Raw genomic sequence first — 18,389 nt, 5'->3', positions numbered from 1 at the left:
TCTTTTAAGAAGCAGACAGTTCAGTTTTAACATGAATAACAGACTTATAAGTGATACTGATGCAAATTTGTTTGTAAATTCACACTTAATCAGTTAAGCACTTATATAGTGCTTTCACATATGTTAGATCATATTATTTTCATAGCACTTGATGATGTAGGACAGGTATTTTCCATTTTTTACAGATGAGCAAGAAAATTGAAATGACTTATTGAAATTTTTTCCAGCTATTTAGTAGCACAACCAAAACTAGAACCTTGTTTCTTTATGCTTTTCTTTAACTCTGACATATTGAATAGAGTGAGTTTTGCTACAGTAAATTAGCAGGATTTAGTTTCTGTGAAATAGTGAGTTTCAATATGGTGTGATTAAACACATTATTAGGTGCTAGGAAATAGTGATTGAGTAATTGGAGTGCCTATTATATGCCAGGCATTGTACCTAGTGCTAGAAATTAACATTTTAAAAAAGAAAAATTGTCACACCAGTGGGGAAGATTACACTGATGGAGAAGACCATACACAAAAGGAAGCTGAAAAGACTGGAATTTTGAGCTCTCTATAAAAGGAGAGTATGGGAGAGAGTTTATTTGTTCGGCCCTCACAGAAAGGCAGAAGTAACTGAGGGTACTGTTGAGGTATAAGTAGCAATTTTAATCAATTAAAATGGAGGCATAAGTTTGAAAATCAAGCAGTGCAAAGATATTTTTCTTAATTAAAGACTTGATAGTGATAATGTATCAAATTTAATGTGGAATACATGTCTAGCTTTTGAGTCTGTGAAATGTTATTTTTTATCCTTTGAAACATTTTGAGATCATTTGATGGTACATATCTTGTGAAAATGGTTTTTAAGGACTATAATGGCTTGATTTTCATATTCTACATAAAACTTATCCTGTCAATTTTTCTTGGTACAGGAGTTGTATTATTTGCTGTAGCTTATTGATAAGTTTTACTCACTTAGATAAACTTAGATAGCCAGGATATATATAATAATCTAATATGCTTCTCTGTCACCTTCAGAATTTAAGTTTCTGAACTATATGATAACCTCATTTTTACATTGACTCCTCTGTAGAGCTCCACATTGAGTGGTGAGGAGGCAACTGGTATAAATGGGGAAAAGCCTGAAATTTGGAGTCAAAAAACAGTTCATTCAAATTTATACTTTGTAAGTTATTTCTTTTAATATTTCTATTCTTTTTTGGAGATATTTTATTCTTTGCTATTTTTTTCTCACTGCTATTGCTTGTCTCCAATATTTCTTCTTTCCAAACCATTAATTGTCCCTCCCTTCTTTCTCCCTTAGATATTTCAATAGTTAATATTTTAGGAGTATTTTACAGAGACTTATTTGTCAGTTTTTATATTCTTCTGCTTAAGAAGTTACTAATGGTAGTCTGTGTAAAACTTGACAAGATTTGTTTAAGATCTAGTAGCTAGATCCTGAATTTAGGAATGAGATGATTCTTTTATCTTTCAAGAGAAGAAAAGAAAGCCTTAATTATCTCCCCATTGCCTGTAAAAAAAAAAAAAAAAATACAGTCTTTACTTAAACTAAGCATTTAAGGCCCTCTAAAATCTTGTTCTACCTTGTCTTTACTGTCTAATTTTACTCTCTTCTTCCTTGTGCATGCCTTCTTCCAGTTAATTCAGACTCAAAACCCTTATCTAGTCCTTCATTTTGCTAGTCCTCCATGCATTCACGAGAGCTATTCCTGATGTCAGAAATTTGTTCTTTTTACCTGTGATGACTGAAATCCTTTGTTTTCATGAAAGTCCAGTATCAGTGCTCCCTTTTCCATGAAACCTTCTCTAATTCTTCCTTAACCCACTTGAAAGTGATCTCTTTCATACTTTTATAGCATTTTGTCTTGATCTCTCCTTTGCTGCCTTTATTTTGTCACTGAATTAATCAAATAATTCTTTCACAGTAATATTTATAAATGCCTTATCTGTCCTCAAAAAGTTTAAGTTTACTGAAGGCAAAAACTATTTTGTTTTCTCTTTTGGTATCTAGTATATAGCACAGTGCTTTGTACATAGGGTTTCTTTTGGTATGGTTTTTTTTTTTAATTGATGCAAATCCATATCCACTCCTGCTCCCTGATAAGAAGAGGAGGAGGAAAAAAAATGTGAAACAAATTTCCCCCACTTGGGCATGTCTAAAAAATGTTTCTTTATCTGCACTTTTGTGTCTGAAAACATATAAATGGTAAAGCAAATAGAGTGGACCTAGAGTCAGGAAGACCTAAGTTCATAAATGGCCTTAGACACTTAGTAGCCATGTGACTCCAGTTAAGTCACTTAACTTCTATTTGCCTTAGTTTAACATATTTAACACTTAACTGTAAAGTGAGATTAATAATAGCACCTATCTCCAATAGGTTTTGTGAGGACCAAATGAGAATATTTACAAAGCACTCTGCAAACCTTAAAGGGCTATGTAACTATCTATTTGATTTTGTTTGTAGTGGTGGTTGTTTCTGCATATTGGCTGAGTTTCTTATTTCATCTCTCTGGAGGGATATCAATGAATCAAGGAATATGTACAGTTTAGTAATTTTTCAAATCTAGTTCCAAATTGATTTCAGAATAATTGGACCAGTTTACCACTCTACCAACAATGCATTAATATGCTTATTTTCCTTATAACTCCTTCAGCATTTGTCATTTTCCCCTTTTGATCAATTTTGCTAACATATTGAATGTAAAATAGAACTTCAGAGTTGTCTTTATTTGCATTTCTCTATTAGTGGTTTGAAGCATTCTTCCAGATGGCTATTGATTATTTGGATTTCTACTTTTAAAAATTGCCTTTTTCATATCCTTTGACCAATACAAATTGGCAATAACAGGCAGATAAGCACAAGAATCCTACTGAAACTGACTTAAGACTCTGTCCTTCATCCAGGCCAGAATTCATAGCCATCATTCAGGGAAATAGTTCATGGGGTGGAGAAACCAGAAATCCCCAACAATTGCCATTCAAAAGGATGAGGAAATTGAAGCATCAAAGCACCCTGGAGGAAGACAGGAGGTAGCAAATGCCAGGCAGTTCAAACCACTGCCACCACTTTGATGACCACCTCCTCTGAGACCTTATTGAAAAACAACTCAGGATTCTGAATCCAAGAGTCTTGAGAGTGACAGTGTCCCTCAGACTACCAGATTAGCTTTCAACCCAGCCCCTGCAGCCATAACTAAAGAGATGGATCATTGTAGAGAAGAATTCCATCTTCCTAATCATCATTGGTAACAATGTCTGACCAGTCATCACCAATACATAGAAAGGCACATGGACTGCACTAGGAAGTAGCGGCATCCTGAGACTTCTATTTATGTTTACGGCCCAATTTTTGAAGTTTTTAATCTGGGAAAGCAAGTCCTTTGGAGAATGGTTAATCATTCTATGAATATTCATCCAATTGTTCCATTTAGGCACACAAGTCAGCCTATTATAAGAGCAGGGGACCCTGAAGAGAATGAGTTAGTATGTACCATATGTCAGATCACTACCATGCCATTCTCTATCTCCTCTTGGACTATAATGGATGTAGTTCAGGACTCTGAACCCTTTGAAATATCAATGCTTTCTTATTTTTTGTCCTCCTTTTTTTTTTTTTAAATGTGTTTAATTAAAGCTTTTTATTTACAAAACACACACATGGGCAATTTTTCAACATTGACCCTTGCAACACCTTGTGTTCCAAATTTTCCCCTCCTTCCCCCCCCTTCATCTCCTCCCCTAGATGGCAGGTAATCCAATAATACATGTTAAATATTTTAAAATATATGTTAAATCCAATACATGTATACATATTTATCTAGGTATTTATATAGGCACAAGAAAAATTGGATCAAGGAAAAAAAAAACTAAGAAAAAACAAAAGAATAAATTCAAGCAAACAACAACAGAAAGAGTCAAAATATAGCAATGCTTTCAACACAGCCATCTTTCTGAGAAGCAACAGCTGTGGTGATGCAGCTGTTGCTGTAGGTGTAATAGCCATATTTACTAAAGAACAGAAAAGAAAATTCCTGTAATTTAAGTAGTTCAATATCAAAAATACTATTTTATCACTGGAAATGAACCCCAAAGATCATGAAACCTTTTTATATGATTTGTGGCTGAAACTTCCATATGTTATTACCCCTGTTACAATGTGAGCAGCTTGAAGCCAGAGCCAGTTTTCTCTTTAGCACTTAGAGCATTTGGACATTAGGCTGTTATTCTTACAAATTTGAATCAGTTTCTTATATATCTTGGAAATGAGACCTTTAAAGAAACTTGCTGCAGATTTCTGCCCTTGTGTTATCTGTTTTCTTTCAAAGCATTGGCTTTGTCCAAAAATTTTAATTTTATATGAACAGAATTAGCCATTTTATCTTCAGGGAAGACTTCCCTGTTCTTTCTTTGGACATGATTTTTTTTTTAATCTATCCATAGCTTTGTAGTTGTTTTTCCTCTTAATTTGTGGTATCACTCTTATTTTTAGTCATGTATCCATTCGGACTTTCTCTTGGCATACATTGTGAGATACTGATCTTTATGTAATTTCTGTCAGAATGCTTTCTTGGCAGTTTTTATCAAATAGTGAGTTCTTATCCCAGTAGCTGGAATCTTTGGGTTTATCAGGCATTAGGCTCTAGTGCCTACACTCTTTATCAGGCACTAGTGCTCATTTTCTTCTATATATTGCATATCTAATTTGTTCAATTTCTGCCTAGTTTTTAAACCATTAATAAATCATTTTGTTGAGTATTAGTTTGTAATATAGTTTGACATCTGGTGCTGTTACACTTTTTTCCTCCCCTTTACCCCTTTTTTCATTATTTTCCTTACATTATCTAGTTTCTTCAGATGAATTTTGTTATTTTCATCTATCTTGATAAAGTAATTCTTTGATAACTTATTGGTATGGCCCTGAATAAGTATATTTAGATAATATTATTTTTATTATATTGGCTGTTTTGTTTGTATATTATAGTCATCAAGTGATTTCATCTGTGGGAAAAGTCTAGTGTGTAAATTGTAAACTCCCTGATTTAGACTGCTAATACTTCTGTATCTTAAAGTATTTAGAGAGTTGCCCGGGACCATTTGTATTAAATGACATTTCACTAGTTACTACAGGCAATTTGTATGAGAAGTAGGACAGAATTCAAAGGTGGCTCTTTATACATTATGCCATGCTGCTTGATTCTCTGGAAGCCCCCATCATCTCCTTTAATTTCTTACAACAATTTTGTGGGCTTTCTCTGTATCTTACAACAGTTTGATATTATCCCTTTTTCTTTGCTCTTTCCCATATCAGAGCTCATAGCTAAGAGAACCTAGAAACTGAAGCTACTTGCAAATTCCTACACTGCCATCCCTATTTCCACTCTTTCATCTTTCTTACTGCTTCTTCCACTCTATTGACTATATATATTCTTCTTTTAAAAAGTCTTTTTAAAACATAGGGAAGATCTAGAGTTAGAGAAAGAAGCCTCCAATCAACTATAATCTGTTTGCAGAGATTTCACCAAAATAAATGAGATATTAACCATATCCATAGCTCTTTATAGGTTGTAGCCTTGAAATAGCAAATGTTTACTGAATTTGTTTTTGAAATTCAAATGGGCAGAAGGGGAAAAAAGGATAATTTATCAATATAGAGAGCACTGGTTTTCAAGCTCTTACTTCAAACTTGAGATTACCTAGGATCTCAAATCCCTACCACATTTCTCCTCTCACTTCCCCCCCCAAAAAAAAATCATGGAGGAGGTTGAGCAGTATATTCTGGGTATGTGTGGAATAGAAAATACTCCATAATTTTTTCCTTTCTTCCTTTTGAGATCAGAGAATGTAATTCAAACCTGGAGAACTACTATTCTTTTAAAGTGATTATAATAATTTGTGAAAAGAAAATGCATTTTTCTGTGGGTTTTTTTAGTTTGATTGTACAGGAATCTTGGATGCCATGATGAAGTTGCTAAATTCCATAACATCTTGATATATGGGATTTGTTGAACTCTAGCCAACTTCCCCAAGGGACATTTGGCAAGATTCCGGAAAAATAAGCAGAAAAACATAGTGGGTACTTAGATGTATTTTTGTATACTTGTGTACTTTCTATTAAGATTTTATGTGAACATAAAGTCTAAAATTTAAAGTAAAAATTTTCATTTGTCACTATATAAAGTGTGAAAACATTCTACAATTGAAACAACTCCATAAGACAGATAGAAAAATAGAAAATAATACAATTATATTTTTTAAATTAAATTTTATTCAATTAATATAGTTATTAGCATTTATTTTATTTTCCTCCCCCCTTTGCAACTGAATACACTCCCCCTCTCAAAAAACAAACAAACCCATAACAAATAAGTATAATCAAACAAAGTAGTTCCTGTACTGTCCATGTCCAAAAAACTCTCATTCAATATCTGTCAGGAAGTAAGTAGCATGTTTCATTTTCAATCCTTCATAACCCAATCTTTTGTAAAAAAAAAAAAAAAAATTATTGCAATGTTGCTGATATTTATTAACTTTTTCAATAAAAACAGAAACAATTATTTCTTTGGAGACAATAAGTTTAATATCATTACTCAAATATGCCAAGCTGATCTTTATTTCTGACCTGTTTTGTTTATCATTAAAAAAATGAAAAGAAAAACTAAATCATAGTTATCAATCACAAGGCACTTTTCAAAAGAACTATATGGATTTTTTTTTTTCTTATTAACTTGTAGTTTAAAGTAAATTTAACTTTTTTGGGGGGAGGAAAGGATAGTCTTCCTTGCATTTCACGTTCCAGGATTATTTCTAGTGAAGAAAAGAGATATTGCCTCAAATAATTGGGCTATATGAGATTGTATGTAATTGCTTTGTTCTCTTTTTCAGGATTTGAGAGCTTCATGGTGCACTGGTGGGGAAGCTGAGTTTGTAAACTACCCCAATGGATGCAGATAGTGATGTTGCATTGGACATTTTAATTACAAACGTAGTCTGTGTTTTTAGAACCAGATGCCATTTGAACTTAAGGAAGATTGCTTTAGAGGGAGCAAATGTAATTTACAAGCGTGATGTTGGAGTAAGTGAAATTTAAAATGTAGAATACCTAAGTTAAATTTTAAAAGCTTTGAATGTTGAGCTGAGACACATTATTTACAGTCTTGTCAAGGAATTCATTGACTACATACTTATTTTGTTCTGTCAAATTTCATGTATTTCTTAGAAGACTTAATAATTCTTTAAAAAGTATATTTTGAATAAGCACTTCTAATTTATATTAAGTTTTTAAACCTATAAATTATTTGAAAGATTTACTTTTTGTTAAGCTATAAAAAGTTTGCTTAGATAACTTCATATTTAAATCTCTGTCTTTTAAAATATAATGTCAAAAAATTTAAAGGAAATTGGTAATTTGTATTTTAAGTTTTGGAATAAACCTGTGGCACTTAGTAAAATTTTTTTGTGGTGAAATTATGACTATACTAATTAATTGGGGAATCCATGGTACAAGAAGTTTAACACTAAAATAAACATATAGGTAATCTAGGTTATAAAATTTTAATTCAGGGTCATCTACCTTTTGGCTTAATATGGTAGTGTTTATAGCCTGGTTTCATATTGACATTGAAGCAATTAAGATAGACTTAAATAGACAAAAATAAATTTATTGTTTAAAGCTATAACTGGTTACTCTTGAGGTTAAAAACTTTTTTATGTGTTCTTCTAACTTAAGAAATTACCTTTGAATATTAACATTTACTATCTTTATTTTTTTTTCCCAGAAAGTGTTAATGAAGCTTAGAAAACCTAGAATTACAGCTACAATTTGGTCCTCAGGAAAAATTATTTGCACAGGAGCCACAAGGTAAGTGATATCTAAAATTTTTTTCTATTAAAAAGGTTAACTTTTTCCTAGGATTTTTTTTTTTAATTCACACATGATTTCATTACTATATGGAGCTCCATGGTGAGAAACCTCCCACTTATGACAACATATATTTTCATGATCTGTTTGCAGTGTCGCATAAGTTGTAATGTCTGGACTATCTCTCTGGAGGACGTTGGGATCAGCCAAAGTCCTTGGTATTAGTGGAGGAGTGAAGTAGGCAGGAAAGCCACCAGGAGGATGGTCAAAGATGGAATGTCTCATTTCCAGTCCTCTCAGCCCTTAAATACCCTATTACAATTACATCATTACAACATACTGAGTACATGTGAACCAAAAAACCATTACATCACTATACTAAGTACTAAGTATATGTAAACTAGAGAACCATCATCAGTCACACTGAGTTAACATCTTGTTGTTAAGTATCCTTGTTTCAAGTATACTTCTCCAGAGTTCCAGCCCTCTAAATTGCCTGGGGCATCGAGTATGCTATGTGATTTGCCCAAAGTCATAAATCCATTATGCTCATTTTTTCCAATTTTTCTCTTCTTAAACAATAGTGAAGAAGAAGCTAAATTTGGTGCCAGGCGATTAGCCCGAAGTCTACAGAAACTTGGTTTTCAGGTAAAGTGCATAAAAACATACGAACTGAAAATATTTGGGATGTGCTCAAAATCACTTAGTCAACAAGAACTGTTTCAGGTGCTGTCCTGAGTGCTGAGAGTACAAAAGAAAAAATGAAACAGCATCTTTCCTCAAGTAGCATATAGAATTAAATACAGAATGCATGCAAAATAAATGCAAAATCATTTGCCAGGAAAGTTTGTGGACAGCACAATAACTAGAGTAAGGATGGGGTAGTGTGGAGGGATAAGGACATTTTCTCTGTCCTTATCATCTCTATCTTTATTCATGTATCCTTAGCATCTAATCTAGCAAGATATAAGACACATAAAAGGCATTTAATAAATACTTATTGATTGATTAATAGCAAAAAGGCCAGCTTGGTGGTAGACTGTAGATTGTAATTGAAGTAAATAATTGACACAAAAATTCCTAATTTGAATGTGGTTTTCTCTACTTGGTAATAAATGCTAGTCTTCAGAGTATGGTAGATATGCATCAATATGGTTGGTAAACAATCATTAATTGACTGTGCTCTTTTGCTTCTTATCATGTTCTTCTCTAATATTTTAAAAAATTGATTCATTATTTTTTAAATCTAGCCTAGAAAAGAAGATGGACTCACTATGATTGAATAGGAATCCTCTGTTTGTGAATTTTTAATCCCATTTTTACTAATCATATTTCTCTGTCTTTTGCTGGAAAGGAAAAACACTGTTTTCCTTGATGAGTAAGAACCAAATGCTTTTCTCTAGAGTAGAGCAGATTTATTACTCGCCTTTTTTTTTTTTTAGCTTCTATTACCAAATAGCAATGGATCCAGTAAGTTGCTTTTCAGAAGAAAGGTGAACCAACCCTTGCTCTCTTTCCTTGACTCCTTGTATCATTAAAAATACATTCGTGGATTAAAGATTTTATGAGTTTCTTTTTATTCTTAAATAAAATAAGTATTAATTTTTTCCCCCAATAGGAAAAGTAAACCCTAATCATAGTAGTATTCACTTATACCAATAAATTATCTTACAGGTGTCATAGCAGATAGAATTAGGATACATGAAGTCTTCTCTTCAGAACTTTTGAACCTTGTCACAATAATGAGTGTAGTATGCCAAAGAAATTTGTTCAATTAGTAAGCTTAGAGATCATTACCTTGTTTGACCCAAACTGGCAGACTAACTTGCAAGAATGTTCCAGCTGTGATTTCATTTACATATCCTAATCTTGTATTTTCTTAAGTTGCATGACTGTGATGTATGGTCAACCTCAAAAAAAGATGTTACTTAATCCAGATGGAATAATTATCTGGTCTTCAGAAAAGCAGTACTAAAGAGGTCTGATCCTCCATCACCACACTTTTAATCATTTTGATCATTTGCTTGACAAGAGACCCAGATCCACTCATATTACAGAGATTTTTGGGGGGAAATGCCTTAGGATAACCAGATGTCTTGTTTTTTAGAATAATTTACTTGATTCTGCTTTTTTCTTCCTAAAGGTAATATTTACAGATTTTAAAGTCGTTAATGTTTTGGCAGTGTGTAACATGCCCTTCGAAATTCGATTGCCAGAATTCACAAAGAACAATAGGCCTCATGCCAGGTAACTCTCAGAAGAGTGAAACCAGTTTTTTACATTTGAAATCACTTAGGAGACTTTAAATCTATGTCATATTAATTAGAGCTTTTTTTTTTTTTTTTGGCAGTTATGAACCTGAACTTCATCCTGCAGTATGTTATCGCATAAAAGCTCTACGAGCTACATTACAGATTTTTTCAACAGGAAGTATCACAGTAACAGGTACTTTATAGTTTTTGTCTAAATTGTGTAATAAGTAACTAAATAGCATATTAATATATAGTAACCAAAATATGTCAAAATTTTATTAATATCCACCATAGTGATTTTATATTTAATTTTTATGTATATTTTATTACAATTTTATTAATAAAATTTGTATTTTTAATAACAATGCTTCCCTTTTTTGCCGAAGTGATGGTACTACAGGTGTGGGATATATGCACACTTTCTCACTCAGTGGATGCATTATTTATACCCCAAATTTCTTTTCTCTGAGTATGGGTAGGGTTCATCTACCATTTTTTAAGAATGAGTATAGTATTCACAGCATTAAAAAACCCTCAGATTTTAGAAAATCAATGATAGAAGTGTTGAGTAAACAATTCAGATGTAATCTGAAAATTTCCTGTAATTTGTTATATCAGTTCTTAAAAACTTCAGCTAAATAATTGTAGACAAAGAATTTGTGATTTTAAAAATTATTTTTAGTATCAAGAGCCCAGAGGATTATGGACAAAGGCCAATTCATGGAAACCAAGTTTAATAATGAGCAAAATGTTAATAGACAAGCTTGCATTTAGTATTCCTCCATCATTAATTTTTCCTTTTTTATATTAATTTATAGTCATATATCCTATATCTTATTTCTACTTATTTTTGCTAATAAAGATGACTAGTATTGACTGATTAGGGCTTAAAGGGTGATCTCCTTGGAACTTTCTAAGTCTATACCCTGCCTGCATCCCTCCCTCCTCAGGGAGATGATTTTGGTTTCTCCCTTCTTTTGGCCATCCCTACTTCTAGAGCTTGAACTTGACACCATTTTCCCCATACTGTCACCAGGTACATAACTTTTAGATAGACTTTCAATCTATAGCTTCTTCTACTTTACACTTTCATCTTATAGATTCGACATTCTCCATTATTTTTAGATCAAGCTTAGTTCTTCCTCTTTTGTCAGAAAAGATGTTTGATTTGTAGCTGCACCACTTTTTGCCCTTAATACCTTGGGCAAGTATTTAATCTCTCTGCACTTCAATTTCCTGATATATAAAAAGGAAATATATAATTTTTGGATTGCCCTGCAATATTGGGTTATTATGAAGAAAATGAATTAATTATAAGTGTAAAGTACTATATGTAAACTGTTGTTAATCTGAATATGTTTCACACAATCTACAGCTATAGGTTTTATGTGTGTATGTATGTATGTAACTATGTAGGTGGTATGTGCTAAAACAACCAATTGAAAACTTCCAATTTCCCTGAGTACAGAGAAAAAACTTGAGTCAGGTATTTTAAAAGGTACTTTTAAAAAACTAGCTTTGTTGAGTTAATTGACAGTTTGTGAAAAAGTTAATTTTTAAAAGCATCCAGTCCAAAAATAAGTGAATTTTAAAAGCTAGTTTAAATTTAACAGTATTTTAAAAGTTAATTTTATGATAGAATTCTGGGAATCATATCAAGATAGTGAACTAATACAGAATGTGAAGTAGAACCAAAAAACTACATGCATAATTGATTGCAACAGTATAAAGAGAAAGAACTATACAATGCTTTGTATTATAATGACCAACGTTGGCCCTTGAGAAGAGATGATAAAATGGGCTTCCCTCCTTTTTTTGTGTGGAAGTGATGGTACTACAGGTGTGGGACATATGCATGCTTTCTCACTAAGTGGATGCATTATTTATACCAAAACTTCTTTTCTCTGAGTTTGGGCAGGGTTCATTTTGTAAACAGGCCAATTTATCAGATGTATAATAAAATAACATTTGTGCCCAAAGGAGTCATAAATTATCAGTTATATGTGTGTGTATGCATATACCTGCTGTCACGCATTTGATTATCAGTTGTGCAAGTTGCTTCTGAGGCACTTTTAAGTCATTGAACAGTTAACAAAAAGTGATTTACTTAAGCAGTAACATAGAAAGATTGTCCAATAAGCATAGTCCAGCATGTAACTGCATTCTAAGTACAAATACTATCTTTTCAGTAGGATAGCAATTCTTGGGACATTTATCAAGTCTGAAGGGCCCTAACTCCAAGTGTTTGAACCTTTTTAATTTCTGTAGGTAACTAGGAAGCTACATCATTACATTCAGAGGCTACTAGGAAACTATTAACCCTTAACCCTTGGGCCAGTCAATTCCTGGGAATAGTTTTGTAAACTTTTATGAAAACAAACCTAACAATTGTTGAGAGGGAAAACTTTGATATATTCTAGTCCTATTACAATTGTAAAAGTAATGATTTACTTTTTATATCATCTTCAGATTACACTGACCAAAAGAGTAGTAGAATTCTTTTTGTGTTTTTAGAAGTTTTATTAGCCTTTATGAACTTTTTTCTCATTAACAGTAAGATAACTGGGGTCTGAAACTGTGGATCAGTAAAATTCTTGATATTTTTTAGCTTACTTCTCTTCTCTGTCTTATACTCACATGAACATTTTGTAGGTAATAACAAGGAAAAATAGTCATCTTAATTTACATTTTGAAATACTGTAGTTTACATTTAGTAAGTTGATTTTTAATGCAATTTTCCTTTTTGGTTTTAGGGCCAAATGTAAAGGCTGTTGCTACTGCTGTGGAACAGATTTACCCATATGTGTTTGAAAGCAGAAAAGAAATTTTATAATTCACCACTCAATTGGTTAGGTTTCCTAACTGAGCACCTTTTAAAACTGCTGCACATTGGACTCAAGGTGAAAGGAAAACTGGACCAACAGTAACTGAGGAATAGACTCTTTTATTTGTTCATGGCCACAGTGTAAGCTCCAGTCAGTCCCTTTGGATTTTATTTTGAATAGTGCTGTAATGTAAAAAGTTTACAAGACGTGAAATTGCTGCTTTTACAAAAGGACATTCTATTTATTTTCGCAGTAATTCTCGTGTCATAAAGCAGAGCTGTCACGGTGTGCACTACTTTTAAGACATATTTTGGTTGGGTTTTTTTTTTTTTTTTTTTTTTTGGTTGTTTTTCAGTTTGAGCTAATGTGTTTTATTTGTGAATAGTCTTTTACATTTTTGTATGCTGAACATGGGCACCAAAGAAGCTGTAAAGGTTATCTTTTTTCAATTGATGAATGTGTGCACAAATAAAAGTTTGGAAAAGATCTCTCTTCATACCTATTCTATTATTTTTTTCTTCCCCATTTTCTATTTTAACTGAAATTGTATTACTCAGAATTCATTTTTTAAAACTATGCAAACTTAGTCTTTTGCTGAAGTGTTTTTTGGCTTCCATTTGAAGTGTATTTTGTATATATGCCACATGTGTACAGTATGTTCTTAATGCTGTGTTACCAAATGTCAGTTTTTCTTGCAAATTAGAAATAAAAAAATGTATATAAACTATAGGGAATAAGAGTAGAACTTTATAGATTAAACATAATGTCTTACATTGCTAATTTAATAAGATAAGAGTGTTAAATATCTTTTGAGAGTTAAAAGAATATTAGTTTAATAAAGAAACTTTTCTTAACCACAGATGGGATATAAAAAAGCAGCTTTATTGGGCTGTATCTCATATTTACCTTTGTTACTCTGGAAAGACCTTCAGATACAGCTGAAGGAAAGTGATGGAAATTCTCAATTTAGGCCTTCACTGCAGTCTTCTGCCAGTCTTGGCAGTATGATAAAGTTGTATGGTCAAGACAAGAAGTGCCCCCAAGGCTATTCCAGGCCTATAGCATTATATACTCATAAGGAGGCTCACTTTGGACTTGAAAGTCATTTTGTGAGACATATGTGCTTTCTCCCTGATTTTATCTTATTTAATGGAGCTAAAAAAAATTAGGGAATATTTAGTTCACTAAGTGAAAATGATTCTAAATTAGTTGATTCAGTGTCCTCTTTGACTAATTCCTTAGCATTGGAACAGTAATTGTGCTGCAGGAATGCCCTATGACTTGAATTTAAGTGTTTTTATTCTGAAAAATAAAACTGTGGGTTTCCACAAATCATTGGAAACAATAGGTAACACAATACTACACCAAAATCTGAATGTATTAAAATGTTATGAAACATTTAGAATAAATTATTAAAATATGTGAGCTCCATTAAGTAACTTTTCCTGTATATTATAGAATGCTAAATTAGGATAAATTGTACAATTTTGTACAAATGTTATATATGTTTTTTGCGCCCTCTTTCTTCTTTATTACTCTCCATCCTGATTGCCCTATAAGAAGTGAAAAGGCTGACTTCAAAATAAAATTCTTTCTTGTGGAGGTTTCTCTTGGGTAATAAGCCTGACTTGAAAATGATTCTGAATTTGTAGGTTATTTTAATGTTTCCATTAGTTTTTCTTCTACATTTAATTCATTTTAAAGTTCAGTAGGTCATCTAATGTATAGAATCAAAATGGATGAAAAAAAGTATAGATTCTGTATTGTTAGTTTAAGTATTTATATTTGGTTTTAATGACCTTCCACACCTAAGCTATTAATAAACAAGGAAGAAATAAGGAAAGAAGTGCACATGGAACAATGACATTTTTTTAAAGTATTTAAAAAGTAGCAAAAGGAAAAAAAAATTACTAAATGCAAGAAGTAGACTTAAATCTGATGATTTTCATTGATGGTTAAATCAGTTTGATTAGTACTTTCTCAAATGGCATATTTGGCTTTAAATATAGGAGGAGGGCATGCTGAGAGGACAGTAATTGTTATATATAGCTGAATCAGTATCAGCAAATAGTGTTAGATTATTAGATTAAAACCCAAAAGGGTATAAGGGTAAAAGCAAAAATGAATATTTCATAAGAAATAAATGGTTTTAAAACATCTGGCATTCATACACTGTATACAGTTATACTGGGGGACGTAATAAAAAATATATCCTTATTCACAGTTTTTCCTATTTTTGGAAAATCAAGTAGTTCTGATATAAGTGAAAAAGGCAAACATTTAATTAGAAATTAGAATTAGGTTTTTTGATACTGTTATCATTAGCAATACCCAACAAGGTTTACAAGCATCCATTGATCATGAGTGCACTCTTTGAACTTCAAATAATGCATTTTGAGGGAATGCCTGAGAAGCTTATTTAAACTAAAACTAACATTTATTTCCTATCTATAATGCACAATGATTTTAAAGCTTTGGTAAGACTCCACCAAATATTGCAATAAACTTAGTTTTTAAGTGGCCATCCTTTAAGACTAGAAACCTGCATGTGAAATATACTATGTTTCTAACATGTAGCTTCTTATCAACTCTCTTTAGCTATACATATTTCCCTTGTCTTTTCTAGGGAAATATCAGTAGTGGATTGTTTTTCAAAATAGAATTTTTTTTTACATTGCATTTTTTTTATTTAAAGCATGTCTTCTGTATTTGAGCTGTTGTTGCTATCTTAGATTTGTATCTTCCGTATTTTGGTATAAAGGCATATAAGAGATTTGGAGGTTTGTCTATTAAATCAAATTCCAGAATATAAAGAAGTCCTCCTTTTTTTAAGGGTCATCGTTTTTTTGGACCCTCTTTTTTTAAAAAAGACTTATAACTTGGAATTTTTTGTCAAGATGAACTGATTAATGATCCAAAACTCTGATGTACATCCTTATCTCTTAGGGTTTTTATGCTGGTATCCTGAACTTTTGCTGGTTGTGGCTTTTTACTTCTTAAAACTCCCATATTTTCCATGCTAATAACACTCTTGCCTAATTTCTTAAATTGAAGAAATTATATGGAAATATAGTACATAAATCCTGGTTTGATGAATTACATATTTTGATAGAAACATATATGCCTTGTTCATACTTATTAAATATAAGTGAAATAGGAGTAACCTAATCTTTGGACATCTGTAACACAATCTATAGAAGTCCAAAGGTTAAATGTTGTAATGACCTATTGGTTGTAACTTGAGGTAGGAAATTTCTGAGGATTGTGAAGTTGTAGATGCTAGGCACTTAAGCTTTGAAAACCTTGATAGGAGAAAATTTTGAAAGCTTTATTTAAGGCAACAACAAAAAAATAACATTAAATATCTGGCAAACTTCTGGATTTCATGAAATTTTTTATAAGTTTTCTCTAAGGGTTACAACTAAATATGGTCCCATATTTCCAATCTCTCTTGGCATCTCACTTAGGTAACAACAAGAATTCCAAAAATGTTGAAAAATTCATTGTTATCTATTACTACAGAACTGATTCCTTATTTACATGAGCATGGAGATCTGGAATATATTCATGTAAGTTCAGAAAGCCCACTTGTTGGTTAATACATTTTTAAAATTACTACATAGATTTTAATAACAGCTATAGAAACCTTTACTATTCTTAATTAGATACGGGTCAGCAAGTACAATCAGACATAGCCGTCAGAGAGCATTCTAACCCTTTTTCAACTAGCAAAGAAAGATGAGCTGCATCCGTAGAATTTACTGCCTTTTCTTACAAAAAGGAAAAAAAAGATCCATTCTGCAAGCCAGGTTCCTATAGTGAGTAGTAAAATCATATTTTGAAATCTGCCCCTCATACTTCTGAAAATAAAACTTTTTTTTTTAAAGTTTTCGTGTGTGTGTGTGTGTGTGTGTACACACACACACATATACACACACACACATTCCATATATATATTTGGCGATGTAGAGTGACGTAGAGTGCTCACTTGATTGCAAAAGGCCTGTTCTTTCTTAAATTGTTCAGGACAGTGAGACCCAACTGCATTTTCTCAGGTCAGTTCTTAACTGGTTCTTCAAGAATGGTAGGTACTTTGCTGATGTCTGCTTCCTCTTTCCCTAGTTAGACTTTTAAATTAAGAACTGATTTTCAAGCCACTTGTGACTAGATTAGAAAATACCTTAAAGCTTGACCTTCAGAAGTTGGGAAAAAAATACCAAATGTATATTATTAGAAAGACACTAAGTGTCCTTACACCAAATCTATATCATTGTTTGCAATATGCCATCAGTTATCCTAAAAGAGCTGCTTGATTGCTCTTTACTACACAACCTTTTACACTGCTCTTGATGATTTGTCTTTTGAAGTTCCGTTGGCACTAACTTCTCTCTCTGATGACTCATAAGATAAATGTTGTGTTTCACATAGTTCCTGAAAGAGAAAGAGTCACTAATGAAAACATCATTCTTGCTTTATACAGTGCTGTTTAAAAAAAAATAATAATAATAGACATATTTTAAAAGCCACCCTGGGGGTTATAAAATTCTAGAGGTACACCGAGGTCACGTTATGACACTAAAGCCTTTCTGCATGATATATTAAAGCACAGATTTTTGTTGGCTGCTTTCCAAGACGTATTTAGTTATCAAAAGAATTGTAAGGATGTAATCATAGCAGTTTTACCTGCAAATTTGAACTCCCAAGTATAATGTTATAGTTAGGCTTAGCATGGAGTCCTCAAAAAATTTATCCATAAATCTTACTATTTCTCATTTTTGTTGTAATTGTTAATTGCTAAATGTGGAGGAAAATGAATCATTAGAACCTCTTCTCTCACTCCCAGCCATTGAGATGTTTATATTGGTAAAATGTCACAATGATCAATTTCTGTGAAATGGCTTCTTCCTTTTTCTTCTCTCCCTTTTGTTTTCTTCTTTCTTTCCTTCTTCACTTCTTTCCTTTCCCCCTCCTTTCTCCTCTATTTCCTCTTTTTTCCTTCCTTCCTTCCTTCTTCCCTCCCACTCTCCCTCCCTCTTACACTGTGATCCCGACCCACCATCTAAGCTACTTTCTAAGAGTATATTTTGTAGAACCATTTCTGATTTGTGTTATTTGGGAGGAGCTCCCTACCTTGGTGGGAGTACCATGATGAAATCACAGATCTCAACAATATAAAATAAAATTCTTGGCTTAAAGGAAAGAGCCAATTTCCATTAATGAAATAACTAAGAGAGTGAACCATCTTACTTTGAATTCACTGCCAAAAGGACAGAAGTTTTTCTTTTTTTTTTTTTTTTTTGTCACAAATTAACATTGTAGAATGTTCTTCCCTCAGTTTATTGAATACTAGGCACTATGAATGTTATATAAATTAATTTTGCAAGAGTAGTGGTATAAGGCCTTAACTCCAAATGTAAGAGGAAAATGCTAAGCAAAAAAAGA

General features: G+C 32.2%; 2 protein-coding genes across 4 annotated transcripts in view; one reads left to right on the top strand and one right to left on the bottom strand.

Annotated features, from left to right (window-relative positions):
• TBPL1 (TATA-box binding protein like 1) overlaps positions 1-14,683 on the top strand; it is a 30,126-nt gene extending 15,443 nt beyond the window's left edge. For all 3 annotated transcript variants that reach the window (XM_031964236.1, XM_031964238.1, XM_031964237.1), the window contains exons 2-7: positions 6,895-7,084; positions 7,788-7,870; positions 8,455-8,518; positions 10,014-10,117; positions 10,221-10,315; positions 12,876-14,683. In XM_031964236.1, coding sequence (XP_031820096.1) covers positions 6,950-7,084; positions 7,788-7,870; positions 8,455-8,518; positions 10,014-10,117; positions 10,221-10,315; positions 12,876-12,955 — 561 coding nt within the window. In that variant the 5' untranslated portion in view covers positions 6,895-6,949 and the 3' untranslated portion in view covers positions 12,956-14,683. The remainder of the gene's footprint in view (positions 1-6,894; positions 7,085-7,787; positions 7,871-8,454; positions 8,519-10,013; positions 10,118-10,220; positions 10,316-12,875) is intronic.
• Positions 13,267-18,389, bottom strand: part of SLC2A12 (solute carrier family 2 member 12) — a 63,274-nt gene continuing 58,151 nt past the window's right edge. Inside the window, exon 5 of the mRNA XM_012549351.3 lies at positions 13,267-17,378. Within this exon, the coding sequence (XP_012404805.1) occupies positions 17,210-17,378 (169 nt within the window). The 3' untranslated portion in view covers positions 13,267-17,209. The remainder of the gene's footprint in view (positions 17,379-18,389) is intronic.

The sequence above is a fragment of the Sarcophilus harrisii genome, chromosome 4, assembly GCF_902635505.1.
Source record: "Sarcophilus harrisii chromosome 4, mSarHar1.11, whole genome shotgun sequence".
Lineage (NCBI taxonomy): Eukaryota > Metazoa > Chordata > Mammalia > Dasyuromorphia > Dasyuridae > Sarcophilus > Sarcophilus harrisii.
This window is presented reverse-complemented; position numbering and strand designations above follow the sequence as displayed.